The sequence below is a fragment of the Scylla paramamosain genome, chromosome 10 (assembly GCF_035594125.1).
Source record: "Scylla paramamosain isolate STU-SP2022 chromosome 10, ASM3559412v1, whole genome shotgun sequence".
NCBI lineage: Eukaryota > Metazoa > Arthropoda > Malacostraca > Decapoda > Portunidae > Scylla > Scylla paramamosain.
Genome location: NC_087160.1, coordinates 5,853,345 through 5,875,306, shown reverse-complemented (window position 1 = coordinate 5,875,306; position 21,962 = coordinate 5,853,345). Strand labels below are relative to the sequence as shown.

General features: G+C 36.3%; 2 protein-coding genes across 5 annotated transcripts; one reads left to right on the top strand and one right to left on the bottom strand.

Moving 5' to 3' along the window:
* Positions 1-1,476: 1,476 nt before the first annotated feature.
* Positions 1,477-5,180, bottom strand: LOC135104169 (splicing factor 3A subunit 2-like). 2 transcript variants are annotated; one of them, XM_064011253.1, is made up of 2 exons: positions 5,040-5,180; positions 1,477-2,750 (listed from the first exon to the last, which is right to left on the bottom strand). In XM_064011253.1, the coding sequence occupies exon 2, from the start codon at positions 2,726-2,728 to the stop codon at positions 1,676-1,678; it is 1,053 nt and encodes a 350-aa protein (XP_063867323.1). In that variant the 5' UTR covers positions 2,729-2,750; positions 5,040-5,180; the 3' UTR covers positions 1,477-1,675. The 2 variants fall into 2 exon arrangements, with proteins under 2 accessions (XP_063867323.1, XP_063867324.1); XM_064011254.1 differs by lacking the exon at positions 5,040-5,180 and adding an exon at positions 3,137-3,155.
* LOC135104168 (zinc finger CCHC domain-containing protein 8 homolog) lies at positions 5,144-21,333 on the top strand. Of its 3 annotated transcripts, none has more exons than XM_064011250.1 (10): positions 5,144-5,213; positions 9,595-9,687; positions 10,514-10,645; positions 11,241-11,356; positions 12,700-12,887; positions 15,709-15,914; positions 16,759-16,877; positions 17,508-17,673; positions 19,155-19,261; positions 20,071-21,333. In XM_064011250.1, exons 1-10 carry the CDS (start codon positions 5,159-5,161, stop codon positions 20,566-20,568), a joined length of 1,680 nt encoding a protein of 559 aa, XP_063867320.1. In that variant the 5' UTR covers positions 5,144-5,158; the 3' UTR covers positions 20,569-21,333. The 3 variants fall into 3 exon arrangements, with proteins under 3 accessions (XP_063867320.1, XP_063867322.1, XP_063867321.1); XM_064011252.1 differs by lacking the exon at positions 5,144-5,213 and adding an exon at positions 5,409-5,559; XM_064011251.1 differs by lacking the exon at positions 5,144-5,213 and adding an exon at positions 5,464-5,580.
* The last annotated feature ends 629 nt before the right edge of the window (positions 21,334-21,962 follow it).

Genomic DNA, 21,962 nt, shown 5'->3' with positions numbered 1-21,962 from the left:
TTGATTTAGAAGAGAGAGCAACACATCCAACAGAGTTTGGAGGATGAGTAAGAGAAAAATTGAGTGAGCATAGGAGTAAAGAAATGAAATGCATAAGAATTATTATAGTTTTGAATGATACTCATAACATGTTTGAGTAGCAATTTAATTGCAATTATTATGAAAAAAAAAAGTACCTTCATATGAAATTGCCATGAAAATGCAGTGCCTGGGAGTTTTCTGTTTCCCATGTCTAGCAGACATCTCACTGCAAACCTTCTCACCAGTCGAGTGACTTAGCCAGGAGTATTATGGAGATCATTGAGAAAGGATTTGTGAAGTTCACTACAACCCTCAGTACACAGGAAAATGAGCTGTTATCTTTCCTAAGTTGGTTAGGAAAACATTAGGTGTTTTCATTTGATCACATCACCTTATCCCACTGCTCTAGTATCCAATCCTTATATTTCTTGTCAAATTATGGCATTCGCCTTTTTATGGGCATGCGTTTAATAGCTGCACTTGTGTCTGCGTCATGATGTGAACAGTCAAGCCAGGGAACATATCAGGGATACTTGCAAACACAGCTAATCTTGAGCTCTTTAGGTTGGGGTGAGCCTCATGCACTCTCCTTGATGATCTCCAGAAAGGCCTCAGAGCCCTCACTAGCCACCCAAGCTTGTGAGTGGGTCCTAATCAAAATATTAAATACCAAAATTTTGCAAAATTATTATACTAGACATAGGAAACAAAATTCCAAGTTACCACACAGTAATATCATAGTGAAGTGTGTGTGACTATAAGGTTTTATGTTGAAGGGGAGGGAGGAATAAATGTACAGGTGAGGTTTAGAATTAATGAAGCAGGACAAGTGTGGGTTGAAATTAAAATGTTTTGATTTAGATTGCTTAGAATTAGTATGAGATTATGTGAGGGACCTGTGTGCAATTTTGTCCTGGCAGTACCACTTTGCTGGGATGCTGATTTAGTAAACATGCTTGACTGACTAAAACTATAAGAAGTCTATGACTACAAACACCATCATATTTATTATTATCCCTGCACTAATACTGTACTGGAAGAAAAAAAAAATTCAATGTTTTGTTTGTGTATTCATTATTAGTATTTTTTTTTTTTTTATTTATAAACATCATGCAGATGCAAGAATGGGGCAATTCAACAAAATAAGTTAACACCCTTTGAAAGATAAGGATTTGGTTTGGAATTCCTCTCAACTTTCCCTGCTTGTCATAAAATGTAACTTGAACAAAGACTAAGGGAATCTTCATTCCAGAAATTGTATTCCAACACACATTTTTACTGTTGCTTTTAATGCTTTTGTTTCTTGCTGAATATATTCTATCTTAAAAAGAAAGAATAATGAACATTTATGTTAATTCTCTTACTTTATAATCAGCAGTATCATACATTTCATGTTGCACTGAAGAAAAAGCAAAATTTAGATCTGATGGAATAGGTTAAGAAATACACATGAAATGAAAAGATTTCTTTATGATGATTAAAATAATTCAGTACAGTGTATTACAATGAAAATGCTCACATTATGTGAATTGTTTTCTGACAATCTTGCTCCCTCCAAATTCAAAATAACAGTTCAAAAACAGCATTATTAAGTATCAATGCAATAGTAAAACTTTAATATTTAATCCTTAAGGGTTCCTCATATTGTTTGTACTTAATTTTTGGGAGGTGGAGGAGGCGGCACTCCTCCAGAAGGAGGAGGAGGTGGTACTGGATTGAATGGAGGGGGTGGAGGTGGTGGTCCTCCTGGGGGTGGTGGAGGACCACGCATTCCTTGTGGTGGAGGACCCATGCCTGGAGGACCTGGGGGAGGTCTGAGAGGGCCATGTGGACCATGTGGGCCATGATGGCCATGAGGACCTGGGGGAGGAGGCATCATGGGTCTCATTGGAGGCCGGAGAGTTGACGGGGGAGGCATGCCTGGTGGTGGTGGCATGCCTGGGGGTGGTGGTCCAGATGGCATCATAGGTGGCCGTGGTGGCAGCCCAGGAGGAGGGGGCATGCCTGGTGGACCTGGTGGGCCTGGTGGGCCTGAGAGAGGTGGAGGTACAGGAGGAACCATTTTAGCCTTGGGATCAACCTTGAAGGCAAACTGCAGGAAAAACTGCTTGGTTTCCTTGTTCCACATTGTCCAGGATTTGTCCACTTCACGGCTGGGGACCTTGAATGCAATGGTTTCATACGGCTCGGCAGCAAACAAGAGGTACTGCCATTTACGGTCTGGGGGTTCTACCTTCTGTTCATATGCAGACATGAATCGGTGTCGTGGAGCCACGTTGTCTGCTATTTCTGGGTAGTCAATCTGGAACAGGAGAGACTGTTGTCCCGTCTCAGGGTCCCTTTGCTTGGTGACTCGGTAACCTGGACGACCAATCTTGACAAATTTTTTCATCTCCACTCGAGGCTTTTCAGGGGCAGGCTGAGCTGGGGATTCCTTGGCTTCCTTTGCAGCACGGCGGGCAAGGTTGGTCTGATGCTTCTTGCCCTGGGTGTGTGCCAAGTAGCTTCCTTCATTGTTATGGAGAGTGAGGCACAATTTACATTCATAAGAGCCCAAGTGATTTTTCATAAAGTAAGGATCTTTATTAAGGTCGATGGTCTCCAAAGCTAACTGACGCAGCCTCTCTCTGCGATCTCGGTTGCTTTCTGACCATGATGCCTGTCCTCCTCCTCCAGTCTTTCCTCCAGCTCGGTGTTGAAAATCCATCTTTGCTGCTTAAAAGTTCACTCTGAAATAGAAATTTGAGTTTTTGAAAGGCCAGCCATTGTCAAGAACTTAATAATGTATAAAGCTGTCATCCATACTGGTCCTTGCCAATAATTTGACTTGATCTTTAGATTTACATATCACACCTGCCAATTAACATTACTTCTTCAACACATGAGAGGCAAGCCATAGCTCATCACAGGAACAAGTGTCTCTCACCCTGCCATCCCACTTCTGATTCCATAGGACATATAACTATCTACTAGTTTTCTTTTGCCTCTTGACTCCCTTATTCATGAAAATAAGGAAAAGATAAAAAAATAAATTAATAATAATAATAATAATAATAATAATAATAATAATAATAATAATAATAATAATAATAATAATGGATAGCTAATTTCTCACTTTAGTCTACTTTAGTTTTATCCTCTTGTATGGACAGCCAAGCCTGCCTGTCACCTCTTGTGGCCACCACTGTTCCCACACTCAGGCTCTCTGACCCTCCCTGTCTCTGCTTTGCTCAGTTAAGCAGCAGCTGGTGCACCATTTACTCAACCATATAGCTGGAATATTGGTTCACCCCAAACTCAGACCAGAATAGTGGACCAACTCAGAAAATAAAAATTAAAATGTAGTAGTTGTAAAATAAAAGTATAAAAGATTTAAAATTCATACATCCAAGATACTGTTTGCAATTAATCATTAACAAACCTGGAATTACTAAGATGTAAAACAACAAAGTTAAGAAATTAAAATTAAAATGTAGTAGTTAAAAAAACAAAAGTACAAAAGCTTTGAAACAATAAAATTCACACATAACATTACGACGATAACATTCACGGCAATGCAATGAGAAACTGCCTTCAGTAAATTTTTAGCTGATCTGTGGCCATTAGAAAATTAGTCCTGAAGTTTTACAAGTTGTCCATGATGCCTGGCATATTTTGTTTTTTGGTGTCACAATACCTTTCCATCATCTGATAAATGCACTTGTAGTGTTAAATATTTTGCCTTATTATACAATAATGTTACGAGTGAATGGAAATTAAGTTGGCCTTTATGTGCTTTCAAATTAAGCCTGTGGTGCAAACCTTCAACATCATTATTTGTTGTTACACTCCTTGCAAGCACACACCAAGCAGTGGGAGGCCACATCAGACCTCATCCACACAGTGTTTACATACTCTAAAAGATTTAATAGTGCTTTTTTATAACATCTTAATAGTCTTTCTAAATGTTCAGCAGGTATGTATGGTAATGAAAGCAATTGTCTTAAAAATTTGTTTGTTTCATTGTTGTTTGTGTAGGCAAACTGAAGGCTGAGTTCTTGAACTTTCCTCCAAACTGCCTGTTCCCAGTGAAAGGCACAAGCACGCATAACCACACTGGGGAAAACATCTAAGATAGCCTGCCAGGCACTTGCCAAAAATCAAGTATTACTTCTTGAACTTTTAATTGTTCTCCCAAGATTTAATTAGTCTTACTGAATACTTGCAGTCTCTGCATCTCTTACCAGGCATTAGAGCAAATAAAAGATGTGCTTGTTTTGTTTCCATCACACTGCATGAATGCTAAAAAAAAAAAAGGCATGTGAAGGGCTGCCTCAGAACTTTGAATGTTCCATCAACATACTATCTTTTTGATTTAGTTGAATGTTCCATAAACATACTATTTTTTTTTTATTTAGTAACTGAAGCTGCTCGTGTTGCAAATAGTAAGTGACATCTGTCCCCTACACTTGTATCGTTTTGAAGAAAATTAGATGCTATGTGTTCCTCATTAATTTCAAAGGTCAGTTCAACTGGCTTTGCAGGTCTGTCAGCTCGCAACTTCCTGTTTGCCTGTCGAGCGAGATTTACAGGGGCAGTCAGCGAAGCAGTCGGCATGGTGTGTTGGAGAGGCTGAAACACATCCAGAATGGTCCGAGTTGGTTGAGATGATGGTTCGAGTTGGTTAAGATGCCAATCCGTGTTGGTATTTCAGAATAGTCCTAGTTGGACCTACCCCGGAATATTAAATCCCATGATGGGCCTTGCCACCAGACGTCCCTCCCTCCCCGCAGCGCGGTGAAAACACAAACATGCCTTGCATACAGGCATCCTTCCTTACCGTTTATTTTCGGTGAGTAAGGCCTAGCTTAAAAACATCCCAATCATGAGATCCATTGATACGAGCGACTACGGGCTCATGGGACCGTCGTAGCCCTCAAAACATCCAAGACCAATATGAGCGACTAGACAGTAATGTATATTTCACGAAAACTGCAACACTATCCACTATATATCATTATAAATCACCATGAATTTACCCTGGGTCAATAACTGCCTGGAGTGATGTTCCTGGGCCCACACAGGCGGCAGGCACAATACACGCCCTCGACAAACACTGGCCGTGTATCTCTTCACTTAGCGTGTGTTGTGTTGTCTGATGCTGAACGTTGTTATAGGTCCGCTCCCTTGGTGTGCTCTCAGTACAGCAGAAGGTAAGGATAATTAGTCTTTCTCATTTTCAAATAGATGTTAATCAATAGTTCGTAAAAAAAAAATAAAATAAAAAAATAAAACATGATTTTTTGTTTAATAATGTGCAAATAACAGCATAAACAGAATGAATAAAAGTGTAATAAACACATTTTATTTAAAAAAAAGTGGAGCAATCGATAACAAATAACATAGTACTTTTTTCAATATAACTAGTGAAATAACAACATTATCAAAAGGAGCCTCTACATACATGACACCTCAAGTCTGTAATAACAACACTGCAAACACCAAACATCTTGACCAAACTTGCCTAAAGCATCAATGCTTGAAACCAATCATTAGGAGGCAAGTACCGCATGTATAGAGGTGTGTTCCTGGCTGAGAGGAGTGTGGTGTGGTGTGTGGCCAGACAGATGAGAGGGACTGCTAGTGTGATCTAAACAATTGTGTTGCTCCATGGAGATTGAAAGTCGATTTGATTTCTTAGTTTTCCAGGGTCTCTTCTGTGGAACATTTTAAGTCCAAAGTGTAGTAATAGCTTCGGTAAATCACACTTTGTACCCAAAGAAGGAGTGTACCTGCAGTGTCAGAATTCGCGAAAGATTCGTTTGTCTGTTTTTATATGAAACCATTACTTTATGAGATTTGTCATGTTTTGAGTTAATATGATTGTATTTTTTTTCTTTTCAGTATTCCAGTTTCAATATAAATTCAGTTCTACTTTGGTGACGTATCTTATTAGCTAGGCCTCGTGCTGAATATTTTGAACCCCATATATGTGTCGCAAATCAGTAGTAACACCGCCAGCGAAAAAAAAAAAAAAGGTAAATTTGCAGTTTCACCCAATATCCCCAATCTCTACCCACACCCCTCAACCCCTCCAGCAAGCTTGGGGGCCTGTGGGTAACCAGAGTTTTTTTGGGTTGCACATACAAATGATATATAGACTGAAAATGTAGGGAAATTTCCCTAGAAGTCAAGGAAATTTCCCTAAATGTAGCTAACCAAAAACCTATTATAACCAGGGGGCTGTACACCCCCTTGAACCCCCACCATTAGTATATTCAAACACAACCAGAAAGCTAAGGTAACCTAACCTTACCTAACCTTACCTATCCTAACCTAACCTATCCTATCCTAACCTAACCTAACTTAACCTTACCAAACCTTACTTAACTTAACCTAACCTAACCTATTCAAACGTAATGTAACTCCCCAAAAAAATATTATAAATCTAGGGATATTTCCTGGTAAATTTGCATGAACACACTCACTATCCTTTCAATGACTGGAAACAGGATCCCAGCTAAAAACTGAGGTAAATCTTTCAAATTCCGTCCCAACCTTATTATTCATTTGCGACAAGGTAATATGGGATTAGAAATGCTCCTAGCAGTGTGATCTAGACCGTGAGACTCTTCATACTTATGTGTGGTTTATTGGGGGAAACTGCAATTATACCAAAAATATAATATATATATATATATATATATATATATATATATATATATATATATATATATATATATATATATATATATATATATATATATATATATATATATATATATTGGCTTGCTTTTTAAATAAGGTAAGATTTTAGGTTAGGTTAGGTAGGTATGTAGTTTAGGTTTGGTTAGGATAGATTAGTTGGGTATGGTTTGGTTAGGTTGGATTAAGTTTATTTGGATTAGGTTATTTATTTATTTATTTATTTTTATTTATTTATTTATTTATTTATTTATTTTATTCTATTTTTTTTTCTAATGTAGGAGAGACACTGACCAAGGGCAGTAAAAATCAAAAAAAAAAAAAAAAACATTGAGATGCCAGTCCCAGAACAGAATCCAAAGCAATAGTAAAAAATTGAAGGATAAGTGTCTTAAAACCTCCCTCTTGAAGGAATTCAAGCCATAGGAAAGTGGAAATACAGAAACAGGCAGGGAGTTCTGGAGTTTACTAGAAAGTTATGTTAAGGGTAATCGTTTACTCACACCATTCTCCTTATGGCCTTTCTTAGTCCTCTCATGAGATAGAGCTTCTCATTCTGAATAATTTGAACCCCATATATACCCACCACAAATTATTTATAATGCTGAATGATTTTTTTTTTTTAATATTTATCTGTTATTGGGAGAAGCAAGGTTAGTTGGGTTAGGTTAGGTTAGTTTAGTTGGTTAGCTTTGTTTGGTTAGGTTAGATTAGTTTGGTTAGGTTTGATAAGTTTGGGTTGTTAGATAAGTTTGGTTGAATTAATTTGGATAGGTTAGGTTATTTTTTAGTTAGGTTAAATTTGTTTGGTTAACTTAAATTTGTTTGGTTAGGTTAAATTAGTTTGGTAAGGTTAGGGTAGGGGGTGGTGCGTAATAGCCAGCTGGCAGCCAGTCCTCTTAGGGGTAACATTGCCAGGGAGTGTTACTGGTGCATTACTTATTTGTAAGAGCCATTTTTTTTTTTTATTTATTTATTTATTTATTTATTCATTTATTTGTTTATTTATTTATTTATTTATTTATTTATTTATTTATTTATTATTATTATTATTATTATTATTATTATTATTATTATTATTATTATTATTATTACTTATTTATTATTTATTATTTATTATTTATTATTCATTTTTTTTTTATTTCTGTCTGATTTGTATTAATCTGCTTTTTTGTTATTATTACAAATCTTTAGTTTCAAAGGAAAGGGGGGGATAAGGGTGGTAGAAAATGAAAACTAATGATTTGCAGAAAACAACAAGCAGATTAATAAAAAATGGGCAGAAAACTACCAGAAAAAAATAGTTTCATCTGGAATAGAGAGACTGGTGAAACTGTAAAAATTTACCACGTCAGGTTAGGTATTCCATATATATGTGTTGGAAACTTATAGCAGCACTGCCAGCGATTTTAAAAAGTTTATCGCTTTTTTATTAGGTGTGGTATTGTGAGCGACTGGTTTAAACTGTGAGCTGCACAGTGTTGATGAGTTTACTGATGTTATTTGCAAGGACAAAACTATTTTTTTTGGTAAGTTTTGATGCGTTTTGACTAATTTGCAGTCATTCTTTTCTAGTAAAGTACTGTTTCTTATGGTTTAATCAAACAACCTAAACTTAATAGTATAAATCATTTCATTCACTTTAGTAAGACTGGCTTCCTTGACACTGCCAAAGTCAAGCTGTCATGCATCAGTCTATTGACAGTGAGGGCCTTTTCAGAACAAAATCAAACTACATATTTCAACCTCCTAACTGGGGACGTCACTTCCATGGATGCCTTGCTTCTCTCTTGTGGTGATTGGTGATTCACACCATCTCCAGGCCTGCTAACTTGTAACCACCCTGGCAAAACTCATACACACTGGCAATTAGCCACCACTTTCATATACGTGAAATAATTGTCACTTTGATTAACTTGATACAATTCCACAAAAATACGATGTAAATTCTGTTCCATTGAGATGTATTGGAGACATATGAGTTCTTATGAGAACTAGAGACAATGGATCTGTGTACTGCTATAAGGGTTAGTGTCCCAAAGAAACAGTAATAAACACAGCACTGTGGACTTTGTCTTTATTTTGAATCTTCAACTTCATAGATGCCTTGTGATTTAAATAATAATGATCACTTTGCATATTAAATGCAACATACATCCTTTCCAATAGTAAAAGGAATTTTATGAGAAGCTTTCATGATAATAAGTTGGCATTAGCTTCATCTTTACTGTATTAATGCCACTCATTTGACTGGGGCACACTCTTCTGGCAGTACCAGGCATATCAGGCTGAAAACAAGTACCCCTTCACCTGAAACACCAGCCAGATTAGCAAAAGGGCATAGGGATGGAGAACCATGAAGAGTTGGAAGAATACATCAACAGGTTTCTTCACTCATGTAGTACCAATAATTGATCTACAATGTAGAACAGAAACTGTAGAGAAATATATAGACAGAAGTTTAGAGAAGGGATAAAAGAGGCTTAGAATCAAAAGATTAAGAAATAAAAGTTTAATGACCTACAAATAATGTTCATCATTCAGACGAATGGGGAAAATGGTGAGATGGCTTATAAAATTGGAAAAGATAAGAAGTGAAGGAAATGAAAAGGAAAAGATATTAGATAAAATTTTCAGGAGCATGTTAAAATCTTAGTGAAAGATACCAGCTTGTTATTTGTTGTTTCTTAGTGCTGTGTAGTCTTCTTTATAATACTGGCAAAAAAATTAAACAAATAAGATAAATAAAAGGGTCAATAGATTTTAGTGGCAGGGAAATTAATTGATAGGTTGGTACTGTTCAATAGAACAAGCAGTTGAGATGGTTTTGCATAATGGAAGTCGACAGAGTTCATAAAAAAATAAATTTCAAAATGTGTTCCTCCTCAGCCATGCCAAAGGAGAAGAATGATGAAGATCCTGTCAGGACGTCCCTGGGAGAGAGTTACTCTGAAGAAGGGGTTGGCTGCAGCAGTGTGTGTGGTAAGTTGTCATCATCAGTTGCTGCATACATCATAATGATTAGTGGCAGGTATCTATCAAAGTGTAATTCACCTATGCAGTGACCAAAAAGATTTAAGAAAACAAATTCACCCAAAGGCAATCCCAAGTAACTTTATGCTAGAAGAGCATTCACTGATAATGATAATGATGTATTTCAATGTGTATGTGTACATTGAAGTTATTAAAGTTTAAAGAAATTACATTTTATTATGTATAATTGAAGTATGATTTTTACTAATTAATTTTTGAAATTATGAATGACCACATTTTCTCAACATTGACATGGTGACGCAAGTAAAAGATGTTTCCCATATCCTCACTGCACAAAATCTTTACTTTCTGTCATCCCTGTCCTTTCTACCTCCATAACCATATTCTTGGTCTTTCTTCCACTTTTTAGTAAAATCTGGAATGGCATGCCTGTTTCTTTATTTCATACTGGTTAGAATCTACTCATTCAGATTGTCATCTTGAGGGACTGACACCATCAGTAGGCTCTCTCTCTCTCTCTCTCTCTCTCTCTCTCTCTCTCTCTCTCTCTCTCTCTCTCTCTCTCTCTCTCTCTCTCTCTCTCTCTCTCTCTCTCTCTCTCTCTCTCTCTCTCTCTCTCTCTCTCTCTCTCTCTCTCTCTCTCTCTCTCTCTCTCTCTCTCTCTCTCTCTCTCTCTCTCTCTCTCTCTCTCTCTCTCTCTCTCTCTCTCTCTCTCTCTCTCTCTCTCTCTTCAATCCCATGTTTAGTTGCCCATGGCCAGAGCTCTTTAAAAAAAATGTAGGGATGGGTGGTTTAGTCATTCCTATATTTCCAGACACATCACAAGAAGACAGTGGGATCCAGGATGGGGAGAAGAGTGGAGAGTGCACTGAAGCAACCAGCACCAGTATTATGCTGGATTTTACTGGAGAGCCCAGTACAGATGAAGGAAATGAAAGCCTTGTGGGTAGGTAACTCTGGCAATGCAAGTTGTTACAAGTTCACTGGAGTCATAAATAAAAGGTTGAGAAAGAAGCAATTTGGCTTGTAAAGCATCATCCATGAGCATTATATATATATATATATATATATATATATATATATATATATATATATATATATATATATATATATATATATATATATATATATATATATATATATATATATATATATATATATATATATGTGTGTGTGTGTGTGTGTGTGTGTAATAATGTTAATAGTTGTATGCAACTGTTGACCACTCTTGTGTTAGACTGTCCTTTTATATTCTTCAGATTTTATTCCTTCCAGTAAATCCAATAAATTTTGGTGACTTACCTGTCTGTCTTGTCAGGTTTGGAGGATCTGGATTGATCACTAGGAAAGGACAATTGTAAAAATATCAGATGGGTAATACAGTTGGGAATATGATTTTTCAGACAGTATTTTGAATAGAGAAAAAAGAGAGAGTTACATAAATGTTGAATTAATTTAGTGTTTGTGAAACAAGAGATTGAAATAACTTTAATAAAAAAAATTGCAGAGGATTGGATATGGCGTTTCTCTTGAATTTTCAGAGAGCAGCATGCCTGAGGGGGTGGAGCTTGACACAGAAGGGGAGGAATTAGTGGCCGAGGAAGAGAAGCCCATTGGGCCACCCGCAGTCCTGGATGTTGTGCCTTCCTATGACAGTGTACGTTACCAGCGTGGGCCAACTGGCCTTTTGCAGTCTCCTTTCTTTCTTTCTTGTTAGTCCTTGTGTATGACAAGAATTCAGTCTGTTTGCAGTTATGTTATCAGACAGTGATGTCACAAAATGGACATACTTACTATAAGAATTAAAAGTCAGAGCTTGGTTTTTAGGCGTTTATTACTCTCTCTCTCTCTCTCTCTCTCTCTCTCTCTCTCTCTCTCTCTCTCTCTCTCTCTCTCTCTCTCTCTCTCTCTCTCTCTCTCTCTCTCTCTCTCTCTCTCTCTCTCTCTCTCTCTCTCTCTCTCTCTCTCTCTCTCTCTCTCTCTCTCTCTCCATATGTATTACCTGTCAGTATATTAGGCTGATGTCTCCCTTACAAGGAGGTAGCTGAGACAAGATATCTTATTGTAAGAATTAAAATACTGAAGAGTAGGCCCCCAATCCTTTCGCTCCATTCCTTTTATGATAGATAGGAACATGATGGCAGTGTTATTCCAATCTAGCTGACGAATGTTTATGGGAGGAAAAATTAAGAACTAGTTCATGGAGGGTGGTAGCAGGGTGATGTAGATGTGACATGGGAAGTATCTATTTTTATGTCTGTTTGAATTCTAATTTATGGTTTAAGTTTTAAAGTGTGCTGTACTCCTAGAGTGTAGGTGATGGGCAGGTGACACCGCCCAACACAGAGCAGGGTTGTCACAACAGTTGTTACCGGAGTTGACTTGTGTGTCAAGATGATGTATGTGTAGTTCCATGGCTGATTTAATGACTTATTGGAAGGAGGGGACAGAGATACATGATGTGGCTCAGTACACTTCATAGGGATTGTGCCACCAGTAGGAAGATGTTAAGGAAAAAAGAGAAAATTGAGGAAGTGAAAGAATTGATTTAGGGATAGTTATGTAAAACTGGTTAGGTGGATGGAGAAATAAAAGGGCTTTGAAAGGTAGGCATATCATGGAATGACTTGCAAGAGTCATGGGGCAATGCATGCATGTGACCTGTTCAGTCTATCAATATAGCATTTGCAATTGTCCTATAACTGATTCTGCTGGAGCAGTGTAGGAATATATAATGCATTTTGAAATATATGATAAGTAATATGTCTTTTATGAAAAAAATTTGAGATGTGCATTTTAAGTATGAGTTATCTTTTATATATATATATATATATATATATATATATATATATATATATATATATATATATATATATATATATATATATATATATATATATATATATATATATATATATATATATATATATATATATATATATATATATATATATATATACTGATTATTGATAATTTAACAGTCCATTCAAATTGTCACAGGATTGTAGTGGTGTTCTGACTGATGTTGAGTTCAGCATGCTCACTGGGAAGAAGATCAATGAAGCTCGTCCAAAGCAGTCTTGTTTTAACTGTTCAGGGGACCACAACATGGCTCAGTGTACCCTTCCCCTGGACCACTCCAAAATAAGTGCCAACCGAAAGAAGCGCATGTCCAGCAGGATGTCTGTGTGAGTAGAACTGAAGGAGCTGAATATCAGTTTGGTTCATCTATTGGTTGATCTTTATTTTACAACACCTGTTCCTGGTAACTCAATGGGATGAATGCAGATTTGGCATTAAGAAGAATAAAAATAAATGAATGAATGAATTAATTAATGAATGAATGAATGAATGAATTAATTAGAAGCCCCCGCCAAAAAAAAAATTAAGTGGATTTTATTTTTATTTATTTATTTATTTTTTTTTTTTTTTCATGTCAAAATTTATTTTTATATCATATTGATAAATAAGGTCTATATACATATACATAAAAAAAATGTAAAAGTAATCAAGCCTGACCTATTAATTTCCTGTACAGTACAAGTTAACACAGGGTTTGTCCAACCAAACCAACCTGTATCAGCATGACCTAAACAAGTTTGTGTTTTTCATTAATAGAAAGTGTCAAAATCTTTCAAGATCTAACTCCCCTCATGACTTCTAATGCTAGCTAAAAAGCATCTCCAGTAACTTTGCTTCTTCATCATTCCCACCTGTATTTCAACCTGATGGCAACACTGTCATATCATTTATCTCTAAAGTTCAATTCTTTCCTCAAACCTTCGCTAAAAACTCTATCTTGGATGATCCAGGACTTGTTCCTGAATCCTCTGACTACTTCATGCTACCCAGTAAGATCGTTTGCAGTGATGTTTTTCATGCCCTTGCTAGCTTAAACCCTCAGAAGGCTTATGGACCTGATGGGGTCCCTTGTATTGTTCTCCAAAACTGTGCCTCCATGTTTGCACCTTGCCTAGTCAAACTCTTCAAATTCTGTCTATCAGAATCTATCTTTCCTTCTTGCTGGAAGTTTGCTTAAATTCAGCCTGTTTCTAAAAAGGGTTACCATTCTAATCCCTCAAACTATTGTCCTATTGCTTTAATTTCCTTCCCCTAAGGTTTTGAATCTGTCCTCAACAGGAAGATTTTTAAACATCTATAACTTCATAGCCTTCTATCTGATTGCCAGTATGGTTTCTGTCTCGGCTGCTCTACTGGTGATCTGGCTTTCCTTACTGATTCTTGGTCATCCTCTTTTAGAGATTTTGATGAAACTTTAGCTGATGCCTTAGACATATCAAAAGTTTTTGATAGAGCCTGGCACAAAGCTTTGATTTCCAAACTACCCTCCTATGACTTCTATTGTTCTCTCTGTAACTTCATCTTAAGTTTCCTTTCTGACAGTTCTATTGCTGCTGTGGTAGACAGTTACTGTTCTTCCAAATCTATTAACAGTGGTGTTCCTCAGGGTTCATCCACTCTCTTCCTATTATTCATCAATGATCTTCTAAACCAACTTCTTGTCCTATCCACTCCTATGCTGATGATACCACCCTGCACTTTCCCACATCTTTTCATAGACACCCAACCCTTCAGGAAGTAAACAGTTCTCTCAGAGAAGCCTCAGAATGCCTAACTTCTGACCTATCTGAAATTTCTGATTGGGGCAGAGCAAACTTAGTATTGTTCAGTGCTTTTAAAAACTTAATTCCTCCATCTATTGACTCATAAGAACATAAGAACATAAGAACATAAGAAATGAGGGAAGCTGCAAGAAGCAACCAGGCTTACATGTGGCAGTCCCTGTATGAAATATACCTACCTGTTTCCCTCTATTATCCCCATCCATAAACCCGTCTAATCTTCTCTTAAAGCTCCCTAAAGTTTTGGCACTAACAACATGATTACTGAGTCCGTTCCACTCATCTACCACTCTATTTGAAAACCAATTTCTTCCTATCTCCTTCCTAAACCTAAATTTTTCAAGCTTGAACCCGTTATTTCTTGTTCTATCCTGGTTGCTGATCCTAAGAATTTTGCTTACATCCCCCTTGTTATAACCTTTATACCACTTAAAGACTTCTGTCAGGTCCCCTCTTAACCTATATCTCTAAAGAATGTAAATTTAACAGCTTCAATCTCACAACTCAACACAACCTTCCAGATAACTGTCCTTTCTTTTTCAGTGACACTCAACTGTCCCTGTCTTCTACTCTGAGCAACCTCTATCCTTTACTGATAATCTAAATTGGAAACTTCACATCTCATCTCTAAACCAGCTTCTGTGAAGTTAGGCATTCTGAGTCGTCTCCGCCAGTTTGTCTCACCTCTATTCTGTCCACCTCTCTAATGCTAGAGTTAACCAGTATTCCCAATCATTCATCCCTTTCTCTGGTAAACTCTGGAACTCCCTGCCTACTTCTGTATTTCCTCCTTCCTATGACCTTAACTCTTTCAAGAGGGTAGTTTCAAGACACTTATCCTTCAATTTTTTGACAGTTGCATTTGACCCTGTTCATTGCTCCCCCTGCTCTCTCTCTCTCTCTCTCTCTCTCTCTCTCTCTCTCTCTCTCTCTCTCTCTCTCTCTCTCTCTCTCTCTCTCTCTCTCTCTCTCTCTCTCTCTCTCTCTCTCTCTCTCTCTCTCTCTCTCTCTCTCTCTCTCTCTCTCTCTCTCTCTCTCTCTCTCTCTCTCTCTCTCTCTCTCTCTCTCCTATACATAAAAAAACTAACTTTTTTGTTTCACTTTGGACTATATTTTAATTGCTTGTTTAAGCTGATTTACATATAGATATGAAGAATAAACAAAAAAAAATAAAGCAAAAAACTGATCCTCCCAAGAAAAAACAATAAAACCCCCCAAAAAAACAGTGGGTTAGGTAAAAAAAAAAAAAAAAAAAAAACAGGTTTTTCAACCCTGGATGAATTTGGCAGAAGAATCAACCTTGTGTTTCATAGATCATCCTTTCTTATAAAAAAATACTAACTTTTATACTGGCATTGCATTGCAGGAGGTACCATGAAGACTGTGAGAATAAATATGGGCAGTATCAACCTGGAAAAATTAGTGACAACTTGCGCCATGCTCTAGGACTGAGACCAAACCAGCTCCCTCTGTATATTTACCGGATGCGTGTTCTAGGCTACCCTCCTGGCTGGCTGAAGGAGGCTGAGGTCCATCAGGCAGATGTGAAGATGTATGATGCAACAGGAAGAAGTAAGCATATAATATTTCTGATAGTAAGAATTCCACAAAAGACAGTGCTGGGGTCATCTCCCATTGTTACCTCAATCTTTGTCATTGTCTCATATGAGTGTTGGTGAAACTTTATTTTATTTTAACCCTTTCATGGCAGAGGATCTAATTAGAGATGTTCCTAAACAAGATCTATCTGTCACTGTACCTATACATAAGCATTCACTTTCATTTGTTTAGACTAGTTTGTAGATAAATTATTGTATATAGAAATAGTTTTTTACACATTCTTTCATAAATATTGATAGTTGACAACTTAGGGCTTCATCCTATAGCAGCTTTGATTTTCAGTCATTCTGCAAAAGTCAACCAGCACTCTCAGTCTTCCATCTCATTTACTGGTAAATTCTGGAACTTGCTGTCTGCTTCCATATTTCCCTTGCATATGACTCAAGCTTTCAAGAGGTAATTTTGGACGTTTTCCACTCTCTCTCTCTCTCTCTCTCTCTCTCTCTCTCTCTCTCTCTCTCTCTCTCTCTCTCTCTCTCTCTCTCTCTCTCTCTCTCTCTCTCTCTCTCTCTCTCTCTCTCTCTCTCTCTCTCTCTCTCTCTCTCTCTCTCTCTCTCTCTCTCTCTCTCTCTCTCTCTCTCTCTCTCTCTCTCTCTCTCTCTCTCTCTCTCTCTCTCTCTCTCTCTCTCTCTCTCTCTCTCTCTCTCTTGGCCAGAGCCCTTCTTACATAAAACAAAAATAATTTTCAGTAAACTCTTACATATATGATACATTTGATGTAACCTGCACTGCCTTCTCATTCATTCTGTCATACATTTTTAAATAAATGCAAGCATTATTTTTCATTTGTATTTAGCTGTGTCACATCCTGATGAAGAGGAGGGAGAAGCAGAACCTTTAACAGTAAAGTACAAACCAGAAAAGTTAGTCCGTTTCCCCGGCTTCAATGACAATGCACCTCGTGGAATCATAGATGTGAGTACCTTGCATGATACTCCACTTAAAATGTGTGATATCATTAACAGATGTGATCTGCATTTCTCCTTTGGGAACGGCTTCACATTGTGCAGTCAAGAGTTCATTGATGCATTAACTAAAAATTAAAGTTATTTAAAGCCATATTCATAAAGTATTTTAGTATAAAGTCCAGTATTTTATATATTGTTATTTAACTGTCCATTTTAGTATTTCTGATTGAGTTGTGATATATACCAATGGTGATTATTTATGATGTGATGCAAAATTTGATTTACTTTAATTGCTTCCATTTTTGTCTGCCTGTATCAATATTGCCTTGTTATCTCCATGTGAGCCATTCTGTACCAAAAGTGTCATGGTACTTCATTCACTTTTTGCCTTAAAGCTGCATCATTTAATGTAATGGTGTAATTTCAATCATGTATACAATATAAAGCTGCATTTCACATTCATGGTCTTCAGTTTATCATAGTCTTAAACAATTTGGACACAATGGAAACAATGTTTTGCAAGTAGCCAAGAAACTTGTTGCTATGTTTGGCATTTATGATAGACAAAGAGTTTTGTTCTCCGCGGTATTAATCACTTTTGTCCACCAAATCTAACCAAAACGTTCATGTCCACCAGGAGTCACAGAAATATAACTTCCCACCAATGCAGCCGTGCCACCAGATGTCAGAATTCCTGCACTTCATGAACCAGAACAAAGCTGAAGCCTATAAGAAGAAAAAACTAAAAGATTCAGAACTAAGGAGCAAAACTCCACCTCTCTCAATAGAAATGGAAGTGGAAGGTAATGTCATATTGCTTTAGCCCCAAGTGTGAAGGCTATGGTGACATCCTTGAAAATTACCAATGTACATCATTATTAATGTCTTTGTCATTTTTTAAAGATAAATTTCATGTTTATGTGGGTCAGTTTCTGTTATTAGATTCCAATTTACAGCCACATGGCCAAGTGCAGCTTGTGTCATTTTCTTTGGATTGCACTTTTGGCCCCTCCTTAGGACTTCAACCTTTGCCTTCTCTTGCATACTGCCCATACATATGCCAATACAGCCAGCACTCAGCATTCATGTGGGGTTCATTAACAAAGACATCCATGAATGTTGAAAATCCACTAGTAATGGATTGCAGGTTGGTGTGGCAGATACCATATGTGTGTGTGTGTGTGTGTGTGTGTGTGTGTGTCATGGTGAGCTATGTTGTGCATGAGATTTGAATTGGTAACATCCTGTGAAAAATTTAGTCCACATCCATTTCCCTTCTTGCAGTATTCCACAACTGATCAAAACCACGAATGTTGAACCCATGACTGCTGAGGACTGGTTGCACTAAGAAAAAGAATTTCCATTATTCCATTCTAATCAACAGTGCCCTCCCTGAGTTTCCTGGCATCTGAGTTTTGCAATCATCTGGTTTCACACTGAGTCCCAAATTCTTACTTTCACACATTATTTCCTCAAGTTTTGCATTTTCATGGATTATGGATCATGCATTCCTACCATTGGTGTCACAGACAGTAAAATCAAATACATATATGCTATGTATTGTATATGTATTTCTGTGTACAGTTCACATACCTGAACATAAAAATTATTTATGTTAGCCACAACACTCATGCCAGATTTCATGAAAAAAAATAAAAAATAAAATGAAATAAAAAAATACACAAGCAAATGAGATGCGATGGTGCTGAACCTTTGCACTGCTGCATCACACTGAATGTGAGGACAAAACACACATACTCACAGTTTTACATGTGGTGATGCTACACCACCATGTCACACTAGATGTGAAGACAAAATACACTCTCATACAGTTCTGGGCCATGCAGCCAGATTAAATAAGCATGTTTTCCAGTATTTTCAATACCCTAGGTTTAGTGATCCTAAAGTTTAGTGCTATGCCTTTTGGAGAAAGCAAGTGCGAAACTCAAGAGGGTGTAGTCTTCTCTGACAGCTACTCCATAGAACTTCCCCAGTGGGTGGCCACAACAGAAGTCTCCATTTACTTATATCCACACACTCATCTCTCATACTAGACTGCTTCACAATTTTTATTCCTTCACATATAACAGACATAGCAAACCTTCCATACGCTTCCATTGTTTTCATCATCCACACTATTCACAACACAAGCTCCTCATCTCAGGCTGAATCCTGGATGAATTTTCTTATGTATTGTTTCTGGATGGCAACATAAGCATTTATGCAAAGTATACTTAGAAATTATTTTATGCAGCTTCTGATATTGTATTCATCTTCTTTTCAGAATGTGAAGGTAAAGCAGAAGATATTGTTTTTAACCCTCCATTACCTGAAGAAGACCCTCCTCCACCTCCTCCACCAGATACAAAAGAATCTCCATCCATCAAGAGGGTAAGCATTCATTGGTACATGATGCTTCACAATAATGAGTTTTTTCCCTGCAGCTTTCCTCATAAGTTTTAGATCTTTTCAATATCTTAGGCTGCTCACTTACTCATTCATTTGTAATGCCCATTCTTTCAGTAGCATTCCCAGCAGACCACATGATATGGTTGTAATTCTGTGAAATTTTTCACATTTACTTGAAGTACAGGTCCATAATTTTCTATCTGAAGTTGTGAAAAGTGAACAGTAAGAGTCCTACATCTATCATCATTGCACTTACCCCTTGAATTGCCACAACACAAATACTAAACAAAGGAACAACATACAACTGTTGCCTTAACTCCACCTCCAACACCTCATAACTAGTACTCACTCTTGATGAAACACCTCTCATGCTTAAAATTTTGATATTTTCACAGACTAGTTTAGTCTGAAAAATTCTTTTTTCAGAATCAAATGTTTTCCAACAAGTAATTTCAGTGTTATCTGATCCACACAAGCTTTCCTATATGCATTCAATAATGGCCTGCTCTTCCCAGTTCCTCTTCAATTTTTGTATGTGTTTCCTGTTACAGCTCACCACCAATTACTTTGGTATATACATTTATTTGCCTTGAAGAATCAGTAGGGCATTTCCTTTATACTCATTACATATCATGTCTACTGACTTTGCTCTCCTACAAAGATACAATATTTGCACCTTTACAAATATTTTTTATTTTTGCCTTTGCTGGATAACTTGGAAATGGATCTGGCTATTTGTTATATGATAATGATAAGTGTCATTTGAAGTTACAATAAGTCTTCACTTTTAGGTCCTTGAGGTAGAAGATGGAGAAATAACTGATGACTCCCAAGAGTCCATGGAGAGCCTTACAGTCAAGAAACAGAGGATATTGAAGGAACTAGAGAAAGAAACCACACAAAGTGATACCAAAGGAGACATTGACAACAGTGATGGAAACCGAGAGAGCCAAGAAGACTCTGAAGACAGCCAACTGTCACTCACCTCTAGTACAGACCCATCTCAGTCAGAAAACTCTTGTAGTGGTGATGGTACAAGTACAAAGAAAACAAAAACAAAGCGACATCACAGGTCTCTCTCCAAGGGCTTCCAGTTGGGCACAGTGATACCTGAGTCCTGTACTCCTTACAAAAGTCTGCCTTCTCCTGACAAATGGACGGTAGATGTATCAGATCATATTGTGTTTGACAACTTACCAGATGCCCTGGGGACTTGGGATAAGATGAAAGGAGTAATGGGTACAGTGAGAAAAAAAATGACCATATTACATGCAGATGAAGATGATTAATGACTAAGTTTTACACAATGAAAATAAAAGACCATTGATAACTTAACTGCATGCAATCTGGAAACTTCAGATTGGTATTGTATTAGCTGTTCATTGGTTGGGATTGGCCAAGGTGGATCCATTATAAAAACTGTGAGTGATGTGCACTTAATGTTATTTCTTTACTTGGAATGTCAAGATGAGGCCATTTGAAAGCTTGAGCATTCTGTATTTTTCAGATGTCACCATTCATGTTTGGGAAAAATAGTTATATTAAAAATACTTTATATTCTTTTTTTTTATTCTATTATTTATTTATTTATTTTTTTTTATTTTTTTATTTTTTTATTTATTTGTTTTTATTTATCTATATTTATTTTTTCTTTGTTATCTTGTTTATTTATTTATTTTTATTTATTATTATTATTATTATTATTATTATTATTATTATTATTATTATTATTATTATTATTAATATTTATTTATTATTATTTTTTTCTTATTTATTTATTTATTTTATTTTACTTATTTTTTTAATTAATTAAATAATTAATTTATTTATTTTTATTTATTTTATTTATTTATTTTTATTTATTTATTTTTATTTTTTTTTATTTATTTATTTTTTTATTTTTTTTTTGTGTGTGTGTGTGTATGGCATTCAAAATGAAAAGCAGAACTTAGGTTTAATTAAAGTAACAGTTAAGGCATGTTATAAAAGATGTTTTCTCCTTTCCATGATAATGAGTTCAAAATGCTTAGAAAAATAAACTTTTTCAGACTTGATATTATGAGTTGAGTCCTTTTATGAAACAAAATGTACATAAAGTTAGTAATTAACACCAATGTAGTTCCACAAAAGTAAGGACTATGAAAACTTTATTCTTATGATTGAGCTATCATTTTAATCCTATTAAAGTTGTTTTTGTTACATGTAGGTATTTTACTACATGTCAGGACCATTGTTGTTGTTGCTGTTGTTGGAGCTTGTGGGTGTGGGGGTGGAGGTCCACACCAGGGATGCTGCGCCCATCAGGTAGTGTATCACCCATCATTTGCATTACAGTTATGAACCAAAGTGATTTTGCTTATCTGTTTTTTCTCTGAATTTCAGTTTCAAACAACCTAAGGAAGCCATGGATACTGTAACTTATGTTATTGTTTCTTTTTACCCTCACTCCTTATGTGAGGCATAAGTGAAATGTATTTTTTATCTTATTTTTAATTTCTCTTTGTAAACTTTTATCTATATTTATTTATTTTTAACAGGGAGTGTGGCCAATGATTAAAAAAAAGAAGAAAACCAAGTCAGTATGCTAATCAGAAAAGAAATTTAATCATTTCATGAAGAATTTTCAAGAACTTGCTCATTTTAATACCGGAGATATAATTTATTTGTAACAAGCTTTTTTTTT

Excerpts from the sequence above, each read along its gene's own strand:
- LOC135104169 (XM_064011253.1), bottom strand. The coding sequence starts at position 2,728 with ATGGATTTTCAACACCGAGCTGGAGGAAAGACTGGAGGAGGAGGACAG.
- LOC135104168 (XM_064011250.1), top strand. The coding sequence starts at position 5,159 with ATGCTGAACGTTGTTATAGGTCCGCTCCCTTGGTGTGCTCTCAGTACA. Across the intron at positions 12,888-15,708 it reads ATGTCCAGCAGGATGTCTGT|GAGGTACCATGAAGACTGTG; the intron begins GTGAGTAGAACT and ends ATTGCATTGCAG. Across the intron at positions 15,915-16,758 it reads GTATGATGCAACAGGAAGAA|CTGTGTCACATCCTGATGAA; the intron begins GTAAGCATATAA and ends ATTTGTATTTAG.